Source organism: Arvicola amphibius, chromosome 6, assembly GCF_903992535.2.
Source record: "Arvicola amphibius chromosome 6, mArvAmp1.2, whole genome shotgun sequence".
NCBI classification, from domain to species: domain Eukaryota; kingdom Metazoa; phylum Chordata; class Mammalia; order Rodentia; family Cricetidae; genus Arvicola; species Arvicola amphibius.
Genome location: NC_052052.2, coordinates 129313136 through 129327118, shown reverse-complemented (window position 1 = coordinate 129327118; position 13983 = coordinate 129313136). Strand labels below are relative to the sequence as shown.

General features: G+C 42.9%; 1 protein-coding gene across 3 annotated transcripts in view; it reads left to right on the top strand.

Annotated features, from left to right (window-relative positions):
• Positions 1–13983, top strand: part of E2f3 (E2F transcription factor 3) — an 81828-nt gene that overhangs the window by 54391 nt on the left and 13454 nt on the right. For all 3 annotated transcript variants that reach the window (XM_038335087.1, XM_038335089.2, XM_038335088.2), the window contains exon 2: positions 13096–13207. In XM_038335087.1, the coding sequence (XP_038191015.1) occupies positions 13096–13207 (112 nt within the window). The remainder of the gene's footprint in view (positions 1–13095; positions 13208–13983) is intronic.

The following is a 13983-nucleotide window of genomic DNA, read 5'->3' as shown; positions in this document are numbered from 1 at the left end:
CAGTTGAGAGCTGTGGTGCTGGCACTGGAAATTGAACCCTGGTTCTCTGCAAGAGCAGGAAGTACTCTCAACTTCTGGGACATTGCACTGGACCCTGTTTTTTGTTTGTTTGGTTTTTTTGTTTTGGTTTGGTTTTTTTTTTTTTAAGATAAGTTCTCATGTAGCCCAGGCTGGCCTCAAACTCAAGATCCTCCTGCCTCGGGGCTGGAATGACAGGCCTATGACCCTGTCTTAGGGCCAGTATTGTGATGAAACACCGTGACCAAACGTAAGTTGGGGAGGAAAAGGGTTGTTTTGCTTATGAAATTTCCATATCTCTGTTCATCACTGAAGGAAGTCAGGGCAGGAACCTGGAGGCAGAGGCCATAGAAGGGTGCTGCTCACGGGCTTGCTTCTTCTGGCTTGCTAACCCTGCTTTCTTATGGAAGCCTAGGGATGACCACACCCCTAATGGACCAGCACCACCTCCCTTCCCCATCAGTCACTAATTAAGAATGCCCTACAGGCTTGCCTACTACCAGATCTTAGAGACATTTTCTCAGCTGAGGTTCCTCTTCTCGTATGACTTTAGCTTGAGTTGCATTGACATAAAAATCAGCCAGGATAACTAATCTCCATGCCTAGTGATTTTTGACTTTTAAGACCAACATCCTGTATACTAGAGCTTGCAAGAGGATGTTGTCACAGTTATGTGAGCTCATCTGCTAACAGACATGTCCAGTGTAGACTTCCTGATGAATGGGAATTATATTTTTTATGTTAATTTTGAGACTGTGCCTGGCTGTGGCCCCAGCTGACCTAGATCTCCCATTCCCACAGGACTGGCCTCAGAGGAACTGCTGCGCCCTCTGTGGGGTACTACATCTCGGCTATAGCTCTAGCTGTCGGGTTTCTTTGCTCCCACTTGTTCCCTTGGTTTTCATCTCACCCACCCTGTGAATTATCTAATATCCTTTCAATAAATTCCTCTTTTATTTCAATAAGCCTGAGCTAGTTCTGCTCACAACTCAGTCGGCACCCTGGTCATATTAATTGGTTGTGTTCCTGGAACGCATCCGAACAGTAGTATGGAACATTAAATTGCATTTCTTAACAGTGATAAAGACGTGTTTTTTTACCCTGGTACTTGAGTTTGACTTAGGAAAGAATTCAATGCTGAGAAACCTACAGCTAGTCTGAGCCTCATTCTTTTCGGCTTTGCTATTATTTATTTGATTTTAAACTTTAGAAAATTGTTTATTTTTATGTGTATAGCTGTTTTGCCTGCGTGTGTGTATGTGAAGCGCATGCATGCCTGGTGTCCTTGGAGGCCAGAGAAGGAACTGAATCTTCTAGAATTTTAATTATAGTTGGTTGTCTCGTGGGTGCTGGGAACTGAACCCAGGTCTTCTGCAAGAGCATCTCTCCGGCCTCAAAACTTTGGGGTTTTGTTGCTGTTGCTGTTGTTTTTAACGTGTGTGTGTGTGTGTGTGTGTGTGCCACAACATACATAGGGAAGTCAGAAGACAACTTTTAGGTACCCTGGACTTCCTCCTACTACTGGTAGCCCCAGATGCTGATTATGAACAGTATCTGATATTTCCCAGAGTTCAAGTCCAGGATGGGTCTGTGCTTTGTCCCTGCCTAGGTCAAGGGCTTAAATTCTTTCTATGTGTAGCTCTCTTGACCGAGAAATTTTTATATGACCCCAGGTTCATGAGTAAATATTTTAGGTAACAAACTAAATATTTACTGATAATAAATTATTTTTAGCATTTTTCAAACCGTATTTTATAGGTATACAATTTTTCCACCTATTAGGGAGAGGCAAATTTGCATACTAATAAAACACATGTGCTTTTTTATTTTAAAGTGAACAATGAAATTGTGAGCTAGGAAAGCTCAGTACTAGAGCACTTCTGTGGACTGCTCAGGCACTGGTCTCAATCCCCAATATTTGGAGTTGGGGTAGGAGGTTTAAGGAATTAAATCTTGGCAGAATACCACAGAAATTAGAGCATATTCAACCCTTTTCACAGTCGGGTGATATTTTTTCTTTATAATCTTCAATGCTGAGAACACCACTTCACCTAAATGCATAGCTAAATGACAGAAATATGTTTAGGGCCATTTCAGAACTGATTGGAAATCCCGTCTTATTCTCAAGTTTTTTATGAAACTAAAGTCAACAACTCAAGCAGCAGTTCTGGGTTTTCATTTTGTTTTTCAAATCAAGCATTCTAAAACGCTGCTCTCCAACGATACTCTAATTTGCTTCTCTTATACGCTAAGGAATGATGGTAGGGAAATGCTAAAAAGTCTTTGTTTTCCGTAATTAAGCCACAATGTTTCTGTCAGCAGAAAGCTTTGTATAGAGGAAACTAGTAATTTGTAACCTACGATGATCTCAGATCTGAGCTGTGCTATTTCATGCAGTTGTTCAGCCATGTTTTCTGGAGTGACGACATGTGCAATGCCAACTGTGTGTTGTATGTTCAGAACCAAGGCTGCAGGAAGGTTGTAAGTAAGTAACCTGGTCGAATACTGTCAGACATGTAGGATCAATTCACATGTTTAATTTTAGGTTATGTTTTGATGATTGCACATTCAAAGAAGTTTTTATGTGACTCCCGCATTTAGTTATGCAACCCCATGTGGGGTCACAAGCTACAACTTAAGAAGCTAGTCCTGGCCAAGGCTCCAGGGAAGCTAGAAACAGAGAGTGTTCTCAGCTGCTGTAGCAGATGGGACTACCTGTCATGCACACTGATAAAACAGCATTTTCTTAACGTAGGAGACAAGTTTGCAATACTAGGCAGGTAAAATAATGTCTGCCTGAGGCTTTGCACAGTGAAGGAAGTAGACAGTGAAGGAAGATTGCAGAACAACAGCCAGGCTGGGGACTGGGAAACAGCCCAGGATCTAGACAGCAGGTTGGGAGCCATGGGCAGAAAGAAGAGCGGGGTCTTGGTAGAATATCTAAGATGGAGCGTTAGGGAAATGGAGATATAGTGAAGGCAGGGAAGAGCCGGACACACCAGCGATAACATACAAACTTTGTGGGAGCTTTTCCTAAGTTGAAAACGACCATCCACTTACCTCATATAGGATACCATCCACATCTGACCTGTGAACCACAGAGTTCACATGTGGGTCCTTCCCTTCAGGACCATGAGCTGTTTATAGGCAACTAAACCACCAAAGAGGTCTCCCCAGCAATAGTTACTGAAAGGAAACACAATCTCTGTGTTATACCTGACTTTAAATTTCGATAATCATGATGTACTTAAATGACCTATTTATCCAAGAATGTAGATTGTTTAAGGAGGGGAGTGTTACACCATTGGAAGGTGGTAGCACAGAGTAACAAATGGCCAAATCAAGAAATGACTGCATAAGCGTATTACATAGGGACACCAGCAGCAATGATGACATTGTTTCCTAGAAAGGCAGCCACTGTGAATGCCCCGAAATGTTAGACTTTGGGGCGTCTGTGTATGTATAAATTATCTTAAATTGTTCTTAGCAATGTATCAGGCCTAGAGAGATGGCTCAGCAGTTAAGAACACTTGTTACTCATGCAGGGGAGACCTAGCATCCATGTGGAGGCTCACAATTTTCTGTAGCTCTGGTTCCAAAGGATCCTATACTTTGTTCTGGCCTGTGTGAGCAGTGCATGCTCGTGGTGTACACTCATACGTGTAGACAAAACTCCCATACCATATACTAAAAAAATTTAATAATACTAATAGTGTGTGTGACTGGTAAAGAGGTGTCCCAATGGTTAAGAATGCATGCTTTTCTTACAGAGAACCTGAGTTCGTTTCTCAGCACCCATGTGGGGTGGCTTACAACCACCTGTAACTTCAGCTCATCTGACACCTCTGGCCTCCGAGGGCTCGTGCACTTAGATGCACATAACTGCCACACAAATACATGAACACACACAACTTTATTTTTAAAGTAATATTTTTTAATTGTGTAGGAAGGAAGGCGGGTATTGGTTCATGACTAAATGGCTTCTAAGCATTGATGTCAGCTTGAGGTTGCTTTTCATTTAGGAACATTCATATATATATAATTGGATTCCCAAGTAAGTCCATACATAAAAACTATAGTGGAGTTTACAAGCCAAGAGAAGGAAAATGGATTAGCTTGTGTATTAATTGTAATTCAAGTAAGAAATGCTGGTGGAGAAAATTGGACAGGAGTCCTGTCCCACATCCCGTCCCGTCCCCGTCCTCATCCCCGTCCCCTGCCACCTTCCTAGGGTAGTGTTGTTTCTATAGGTTTCTCACCCACAAGCTCAAACAGGATGCTATTCTGAACTTATCTCTTCGATAATCCACTGCGGGATTTCTAATGCAGTTCTTTTTGTTTGCTTGCATCCACTTTAACAACAGGAACCACTTGCCTTACTAGTCATGACATTGCAAGGCCTGGAATACTGAAGGTATCCTTGTATTTTGAACCTGAAATGTTCCCCACAGACTTGTGTGTTTGAACACTAGTTCTCTGGCTGGTGGCACTGATTTAGAGGGGTTATCGACACTTGAGGAGCTGGAGGAAGTGAGTCACTGGAGACTAACCTTGAAGCTTTATAGCCAGTCCCCACTTTCTGTTGACCTCCTACTGCCGTGACAGACAATATCACTTCTTAAATTGTGAACCAGAATATATCCTTTCCCCCTTAAAATGCTGCTTCTCAGGTATTCGTCAAAGCAACATGAAGTTACTTATACAGGCACTTGATAAATGCTTAAACGGCCAGAAGAATAAGAAAGACCGAGTCAGTGCATAGTCACGACTAGAAACTAGGTTTTCTTAATTTCCATGCCCATGGGGCTCAGCAGTTAAGAGAGCCCTCACCCTTCCTCAAGGCCTCGGTTCAGTTCTCAGCACCCACATTGGATAGCTCACAACCACCTATTGCTCTAGTTCCAGGGGGTCCTCTGACTCCTGAAGGTACCTACATACTCATGGTGTGTATACAGACACCCAGGCACACACACATATAAAATAAAATACAAGAAACAAATATTTTATTTAAAAAATCCTCTTGCCTCACTGTTGGGGCGAGCTACAGTTCACTCTAATTCCTCCCTTGAATTATGTCACTGTCGCGTTTAATCTGGGCCTCATTCCTTTTGTCTTGTTTCCCATTTCTTTTCCTTTTTCCTCTGTTCAGAATGCTTATCCAGACTTGGGCTTGGAGATACTGTCATGTCTGCCATTCTTCTCCAGACTCAGTAACCGGCAGCTGTCACACTGGTTTTTACCTTAGTTTTCCCTGTGGTTAGGTTGTGTAGTGGATGCAGAGTCGATACTCCCTCTGTTTTAAAGACATCCACCTTGGGTGTTGCATAAAACTTTCAGCAGTCAAAATGTTAAGCCAGCGTATTTCATTTGTTTAGCCCCAGATGGAATGGGTTTTGCTTTTCTTCTTATGCAAGTAATCTCTGCATACATTAGAATGGTTCTGAAACATGGAATACTAAAAAAAGAAAGTAAAATCGTGGTGGCCAGTCACTCCAAGATTAATAGTTTCTAAAACTCTTTGGTATGTAGCCAGGCTAGGGTGGTGCACTCCTTTAATCCCAGCACCTGGGAAGCAGAGGCTGGTGGATCTCTGTGAGTTTGAGACCAGCCTGGTCTACAGAGTGAGTTCCAGGACAGGATCCAAAGTTACACAGAGAAACTTGTCTTCAAAAGCCATTCAGTGTGATATGTATCCTTCTGTGGCTTATTTCTCTGCTTAGATCCCACCCCAGTACAGCTTTACTATCTTTACTACACAACGTTTGCATATGTAATATATTACTCCTTGCCTGACATCCCATTCTGTAAATCAGTAGTAGCTCATGCATTTTTTTTTTCCTCCAAGACTTTGTCATTTATGGTAGACATAACTGGGGAAATACAACTATTTCAGAAACTGCTGTTTGCTTGTTTTGAGATGGTGTCTCTTGGTTTTTCGAGACAAGGTTTCTCTGCGTAACACCTATGGCTGGCCTGGAACTAGCTCTATAGACCAGGCTGGCCTCGAACTCACAGAGATTCTCCTATCTCATTAAGTAGCCCTGACTACCTTAGAACTCACTATGTAGATAAGGCTGGTCTCAAACTCACTGAGACCTCCTGAGTGTTGGGATCAAAAGACGTATGTTACTATGCCTAAAGTGCTGTGTTTATTACACAGATGCCAGAAAAAAATATCTGTTCAGTTTATACTGTGGAATTCCTAGCTTGAATGTTATAAATTTAATGTATATATGGATATGGCCCTTTGTAACATATAATAAAATGTTAAAAAAATAAACATTGTCTTTGCTTCATTTCATTTTACTTCACCAAAATAACCACCATCAACATTTGATGTGGATTTTATTTTTTAATGATAGGCTCCTTCTCTAGTCCAGGCTAGCTGCATACTCATCTTCCTGCCTCCACCTCCTAGGTGCTACGTTGCCATGGCTCTTTCCACGCTTTTCTCCCCAGTGCATATATGGGGGATTTTTGTTCAAGGACCCTCCCCCCACCCCATGTGATCATTCATGTCTTTCTACAACTAATTTCCACAGTATTTTTTTCTGAAAGACTTTCCATGTGGTATGTGGTAGTTAACCTCGAGCCAGTGCACAGATACCCTTATATATACACACATATCCCCTTCGGGTTGGCAAAAACTGTTATTTATCTTCCAAGGGCATTGGGGAATTGATCCCTTGTCTTATGTCTTAATCAGTATAAACAAACAAATGAGTAAATGTGGTGATAGGTGTATCTTAAGCCTTGCCTTGGGAATCCTAAACTATTTAAGATTTGAGCTTCTAAACTGAACGTGTTGGTACATGCCTTTAATCCCAGTCATGCCAATCTCTGTAAGTTCGAGGCCTGGATGGTGAGTTCCAAGCTATATAGGGAGATCTTTTCTAAAAAATAAAGCTTCTGGACCATGTATTATTGTCATCTAAAATTATGCTATGGCAGCCCCCACAAGTCAATGAGGTTCATTTCATAGCATCAAAAAAGTCAAGGTTGCCGGGTGATGGTGGCACACGCCTTTAATCCCAGCACTCGGGAGGCAGAGGCAGGCGGATCTCTGAGTTCGAGGCCAGCCTGGTCTACAAGAGCTAGTTCCAGGACAGGCTCTAGAAACTACAGGGAAACCCTGTCTCGAAAAAAAACAAAACAACAACAAAAAAAAAAGTCAAGGTCACTTACAGTATATGCAGATCACATTCACTTGTTAGCTCAGTGCAGAAAGAATGTTTAATACGTACTCCACAGAGCCATCAATATTTATGGAGAAATTATATTTAGATTTATTTACATAGAGCCTCTGAAAAGTTGTCCAAGTAACTTACCAGTACTTATTTTTAAGAAAGGGAACTGAAGATCAGGGGTGGGAGAAAATCTTGATTTTTACATATAACTGTGATGCTTAAAGTGCATTATGCATTTCTTATGTAAAGAAGAGGCTTGTTTTCTCTTAAAGAATAAAGGGGAATACTCAAGCTTATTATGAAGGTAATATCAAGGGGCTGGAGCGATGGCTCTTCATGCTCTACCAGAGGAGTGGGGTTCCTAGCACCCACATTGTATGGCTTACAACTCCTGTTATTCCAGCTCCAGGGCTTCAGTGCCCTCTTAGAGCCTCTAAGGACACCTGCATATACATTTGTGTGCACATGCATGCAAATCAATAAATGAATTATTTATAGAGAGAATATTTCTAGATTTTAAAAAATTATAAAAATTTATTTTTGCAGTTATTTATAAATGAATAAGGCCCTGGGGAAATGGCTCAGGGTTAAGAATGCTTGCTCCTCTTGCAGAGGACTCGAGGTTCCGTTTCCAGCATCCCTATCAGCTGTCTCACAACTGCCTATAACTCCAGCTCTTGCAGATCAAACATCCTCTTCTGGCTTCTGTGGACACCTACACACATGCACATAAGTAAATAACAACTAAAGTGGCACCGGTTTACTATAAGTCTTCAAAGGTCTTTATGTGGCAGTTTTTCTAAGCTTCTCTTATAAGCCCTGGGCTCCTAAGAATGTTCCTAGGTCTTCTACATTAGGGTTTTCTCACGTCAAATAGAAGGTCATAGCAACTGCCATACAAAGTGATTGTGAAATGGCATAGCATAGTCAGGTACAAAGTGTTAATAACCTCAGTGTGTTGTAAGCGCTCAGATTTCACTGACTTGCTTATACTAAGGTCTGTATCAGGACCCTTGCTTGTCTTATGCAGTCCTGTTTCAGCTACCTTAAGTTAAAGGGCTCAGTCCCCAAGACATGCTACTTCCAATGCCAGCTCCAAGCCCCAGGTTGTTCTACCTGTAGCATGAGGGCCTGCTTGTTGAGGTTTCTGTCCTGCCCGGTTCCTGCATTCATTAAGTCCCAAGGAAAATCACACAGATCTACATAAGTTATAAACTGATTGGCCCATTAGCTCAGGCTTCTTATTAATTTATAACTTATATTAGCCCATTATTCTAGTATATATTAGCCACATGGCTTGGTACCTTTTTCAGCCGAGCAGGTCACATCTTCCTTCTTCAGTGTCTGGACAGGACAGCGGAGGAATGGGCTTCTTCCTTCCCAGAATTCTTCTGTTTTCATTGACCTGCCTCGACTTCCTGTCTGGTTGTCCCGCCTATACTTCCTGCCTGGCTACTGACCAATCAGCGTTTATTTAAAATATAATTGACAGAATATAGACAATTGTCCTGCATCATTTACCTGTGCTTCCAACTGAACCAGTTGCCATGAGCATTTTACTTATCCCTACTGGCTGCTTATAAAGGATATTTCAGAGGAAAGAGATGAGGAAGATGGGTGGGGTGGGGTTCACAGAAGGGATGGACTTATTGTACATCCTCTTGATTACCAGTCTCCATGTTTACTTACTCCGAACCTTCTAAACCCCATCTTTTGAGTTTTTAATGGAAGCTTCGTTATGTAGGTATGATCGGTTTAATTATTGACCACTGACAAACCAACTTAATCATCACCCCTTTCCCTGTCTGATAATTGAAGTTGGTACTGAAATCCCTGTTATGCTCAGAGACTGTCAGTTCCCCATAGGTCCATGTCTCAAATGCTGTTTCCCAGCTGGTGGGGGTGTTTGTTAGGGGGCTGCGAAAGCTTTAGGACCTAGGTAGAGGATGTAGTTCCTGGCCACTGGTTCCCCATTTGCTATGATGTTAGCATCCGCCACACTCAATGAAGTACACTCCACCACGCCTTCCCCCACTCCTCCATGCCTTTCCCTCTGTGATGGACTGGAATTCCTAAAGCCATGAACTGAAATAAACCTTTCCTCCCTTGTTATTTCTGTCAAGTATTTTGTCACAGCAGCCCAAAAGGAATATAAGTCCCAACCCTCTGGTAACCACCATCGCTCAACTCATTAACACACCCAATGACAGGTCACTAGAAAGTCCATAGATTTTTGGAGTTGTGTGTCGGGACACTGAATGAAAACGAAGGCCAAATACATCTTTCACACTTTTCACCAAGATGCTCACACCGTGAGCAAAGGAAAATGAGGACAGACTGAAGAGACTTTCATTGGCAGAGCGCTCCCATACTATTCAATCTAGCGTTTTGTTTTACTAAGTATATATGATTGAATTTGCCACGTTCAGCATTTAAAACAATGCTTTATCATAGATCAAATGTCTTAGCCTTTGCCCACCAGTCCAGTTACTATAGGCATGTTCAAATCAGGGACTCACAGGAAGCGTGTGGTGCATTCAAGTCTAATTCATCCCTCCCGTTCATGAAATGGAGGGGATAGAATAATCCAACAGAAATACCTGTTTAGGAAAGAGTAAAACACCATATAGTGATCACTTTCCATGGCCCACTGTGTCTTCATCAGGGATGGCAGTTATGGACTGACTTGGTGGGGATGGGATGATGGATGGAGCTGCTAATGGCCTCCCCTGTTGGCTCTGGGAAGGCTATTTTGGACGGCCTTTCTTCCATAGCTCGTCTGTGGTGTGGGTCTCCAAGCCTCATGATTAATTCCCTTAAGAGAAAGGTCTTTTGCTCTCTCAGCGAGCATTTAGTAGACTATCAGATATTTAGAATTGGTTTACTTTGTTGATGCTTAGTAACCAGAGTCACACATGGAAACTAGTTCTGGTGACTGAAGTTAGACTTCGGTCTCTTAGCAACAGCCCTCTGGGAATTTCCTGGCCTGTGACTTTGTGCTTCCTTAGGACTTTGCTTCAAAGCAAAACAAAATGGCCTAGGGCGATGAGGCAAAATTCGCATGTACCTGGGCTGCTGGCCAGAGGGTAGATCTTGACTTAAGGAGAGCATAGATTTGGGGCTTAGGAGCTTTGGATCCCAAACTTCCTGCTTTGTCTTTGATTGACTTTGCCTTGGGAGGAGACAGTTGTCTGAAGCCTTTGGATTACTTTTCACAAAGAGGACCAGAATGCAGTAGCTTACTTTCAGGTAGTCTAACCTCAAAGTAAGACTTTTCTTTCTGTAACAGCTTCCCAGTAGCCACAAGAAGTCAAGCACGCACACCTTTCTGCCAGGACCCTGCGGCTGCGCACTGCATCCCAGTCTATCTTGACTTCAGTAGTGTTTAGAACGACACACTCTCGGGTTTCCGCCCAAGGTGCTTTCAATACACAGATTTTATTGACTAAAGCAACAACAACAACAACAAATCTGAAGACCAACTTCTGCTCCTGTTACATGAGCCAACTCAGTCTCTTTTCTTTCTGTCCCCGTTTTCAAGTTGACAACATTTTGCCTGTAGTTCTAGGAAAATTCTTAAAAGTTGTCTGTTCCTCCCCCAGCTTTGGCCTTATGCCATGCAACCTGTTGGATGCTGGGGGAGGGGGGGAGGGGGGGAAGAGGGCAGCGGGAGGCAGCACAGCAACTAGGCAAGCCCAGGTGTATTCAAATGTACTCAGGCTCTGAGAGGAGAAGGCTGGTTGTCCAGAGGTAGAATGTTGGCCAAGAAAACCAAAATCCACGGAATATGCATGGATTGGACAGGAGAGTTGGGAGCGGGAAAGGAGGTCTCAGGAAAGCATATTGCTGAATTGTCCTTGCTGGGCCATTTGATGAATGCTTAGCTTAACCCTGTCCAATAGAAAGAGAATGGGCACACATGCAAACTGCAGAATACTCTATAAAGCCAAAGTATCTTTTTTTTTAACATAATCAGTATCAAAATTAGTGAGATGTTGGGCTGGGGGAGATAGCTTGGTTGGGAATAAAGCTTGTCATGCCTGTGACAATCTGAGTGTATTGTGATACCAGCCCTGGGGAGATGGAGACTGGTGGATTCGTGGAGCTCACTGGCCAGCTGGACTAACCTAATCTACACATTCCAGACCAATAAAAGAATCTATCTTTAAAAAAACCAATATGGGTAGCACCCGAGGAAAAACACCCACGGTTGTCCTCTGGCTTCCATACCTACAAAACTCATAGACTATTTTACTTTCTTATATATTTAAAATCTAATGTGTATTTTAGACTTGTAAAGTGTGTAAATTGGCTTAACCTGGTAACCAGTGGCTATAGCTGTGGATTAGGTTAGCCAGAAACTTTTCATTAGCAAGGCAGATAACCATCATCCTCTGTCTGGTCCATTACCTGTTTCCCATATCATAGGCTGCAGTTGGGTTTTTGTTGTTGTTTAACTCTGGGGTCCTGTCACCCAGATTCCAAATAAATACACAGGGATTTATTCTTACTTAGGAATACCCAGCCTTAGCTTGGTTTGTTTTGAGCCAGCTTTTCTAGCTTAAATTATCCCATTTCTCTTTAACTGTATTTTGCCTCTGGGCTTTTTACCTTTATTCATTCTTTCCTTCTTACTCTGGCTGGCTGTGTAACTGGGCCCTGGCATTCTCCTCTCCTCCTTTTCTCACTCCTTGGTTCTCCCTCCCCCCAGCATAGTTTTCACCTTCTGTTTAATCTTTCTGCATGGCAACCACACCTATCCTTTCTCTTTTCTAGCTATTGGCCATTCAGCTCTTTATTAGACCAATCAGGTATTTTAGGTAGGCAACACAGCTTCACAGAGTTAAACAAATGCAGCATAAAGGAATGCAACACATCTTTGGATCATTAAACAAGTATTCCACAGCATAAGCAAATATAACACATCTTAAACTAATATTCCACAACAATAAGCAGTTGATAAGAGATCTGAAGTTGCAGATCTCACTTGAAGAAGCAACCCTAAAGGGAGTTTGGTATACTCTGTCCTGCTGGGTGTCTGGTTGGAGACACCTTGCTTTAAACACCCACCATAATCGTACAGTAAGTACTAGCCCAACACCTAGTCTTCTGTCTCATCTTCTGACTGCATCCTGAGAAGGAAGAGATTTTTATCCATCTTGCTTACCGAGGTTTCCACCTACAGTTCCCAGCGTGCAGAAGATGTTAGAAGGATATTGAGTGAAGTGAAGAATAAGATAAGAATGTGTGTGGCAGCTTCTCGCTGGCCAGATTTAATGATAAGCCAGAGGACGTGCTATTGGTTGTAGCTCCTGATGGTGTATTTGTAACGTTTATTTTTCTAATGAAGGGCCATTTGTAGCCTGTAGCTAGTCGTGTTGCTCTAAATCACGCATTTGATGAATGTATATAGAAAGAATGATTGAAAACCTACAGACCCAGGCTCTTCGCCGAGCTCCAGGATGCAATGATAAATGACAGCTGTCTGTCTTGCAGGAAATGAGAGGTGGATAAGTGACCACTAACTGTTAGGGTATAAGTAAACAGTGTCCGAGGAGCACAGGAAGGGTATCCAACCAAGTCAGATTGGGAGATACCCACGAATGTGAATTTACGTTCCATAATGCATGAGTTGTTCTTAGCAACCAGCCCTGTGCCCAGAACATAAGTTGAGTCAGTAAATAAATGATTAACCCATAGCTGAGGAGTCACTTTCTTTGCCCATCCAAATGTGGGGATGCGAGGACCGCGGCGAAGGGAGTTTGTGTGACAGGTTGGCCTTCTGAGTAAGACCCCGACTGTGGGGCATGACAAGCCACAGGGTGGGATAGAGGCGGAGAAGGAGGGCACAAACAGCACCGGTGACAGCTCTCTCACTTTCTGATTACAGGCAAAGCGAAGGCTGGAGCTGGGTGAGAGTGGCCATCAGTACCTCTCAGATGGTCTGAAAACTCCCAAGGGCAAAGGAAGAGCCGCACTGCGGAGTCCTGATAGTCCCAAAAGTAAGGGTGCTTTTATCTGTTTCCCTGTGCTCCTTGGTGTGGTACTCCCAACTTGCAAAGCTTGTGGCTGGAAGGATGCCAAGGTGTGAATAATTTTGGCATGTTTCTTTATTTCTTCCTGTGCCTATCCAAAAAAAAATATATATATACAATGTCTCCTGGCACCTACTAAATGGCGATAGTCACTCCAGTACCTGGATGCGTTTATTTGCATTTTGAACTAGTCATATTTAACTTTCACTCTCTTTCATGGATGTGACTAAGAGCAAGAAGGGTGGAGACGAATGTGGTGGGGTAAGTGATGTCCCTGCCAACCTCATTCTCTGCCCACCACACAGTAGCTTAGGAACTGGGCAGTTTGGTCAGGAGAGTCCTTGCCTAGCATGATAAGGTCTGGGGTCAGTCCCCAGTACCAGGGAAACTGAGTGTGGGAGCACACACCCATACTCCTAGCATCTGGAAATTAGAGGGGGGAAGGTTCAAGGGTGTCCTCAACTCCACGAGTTCAAGGCCAGCTTGGGATACACAATACCTTGTCTTAAGAAGGGGGAAAAGGGGGGGCAGAAGTAGTTTACCCAATAAGTCACAGCTAATTTCTGCCTCCGTGGACACTGTCACCATGTCATTAGAGAGAGAAAAACGAATACATTATAAATGGCCAGGTATTTCCTAGTTCCGCACTTAATGCAAAAGCTAAGTTAGGCTTGGCTCTTCTTTTCCCTATAGATTCACAAGTACATATCCCCAGACTGTGTGGGTGTGTAAGGGCTGAACCT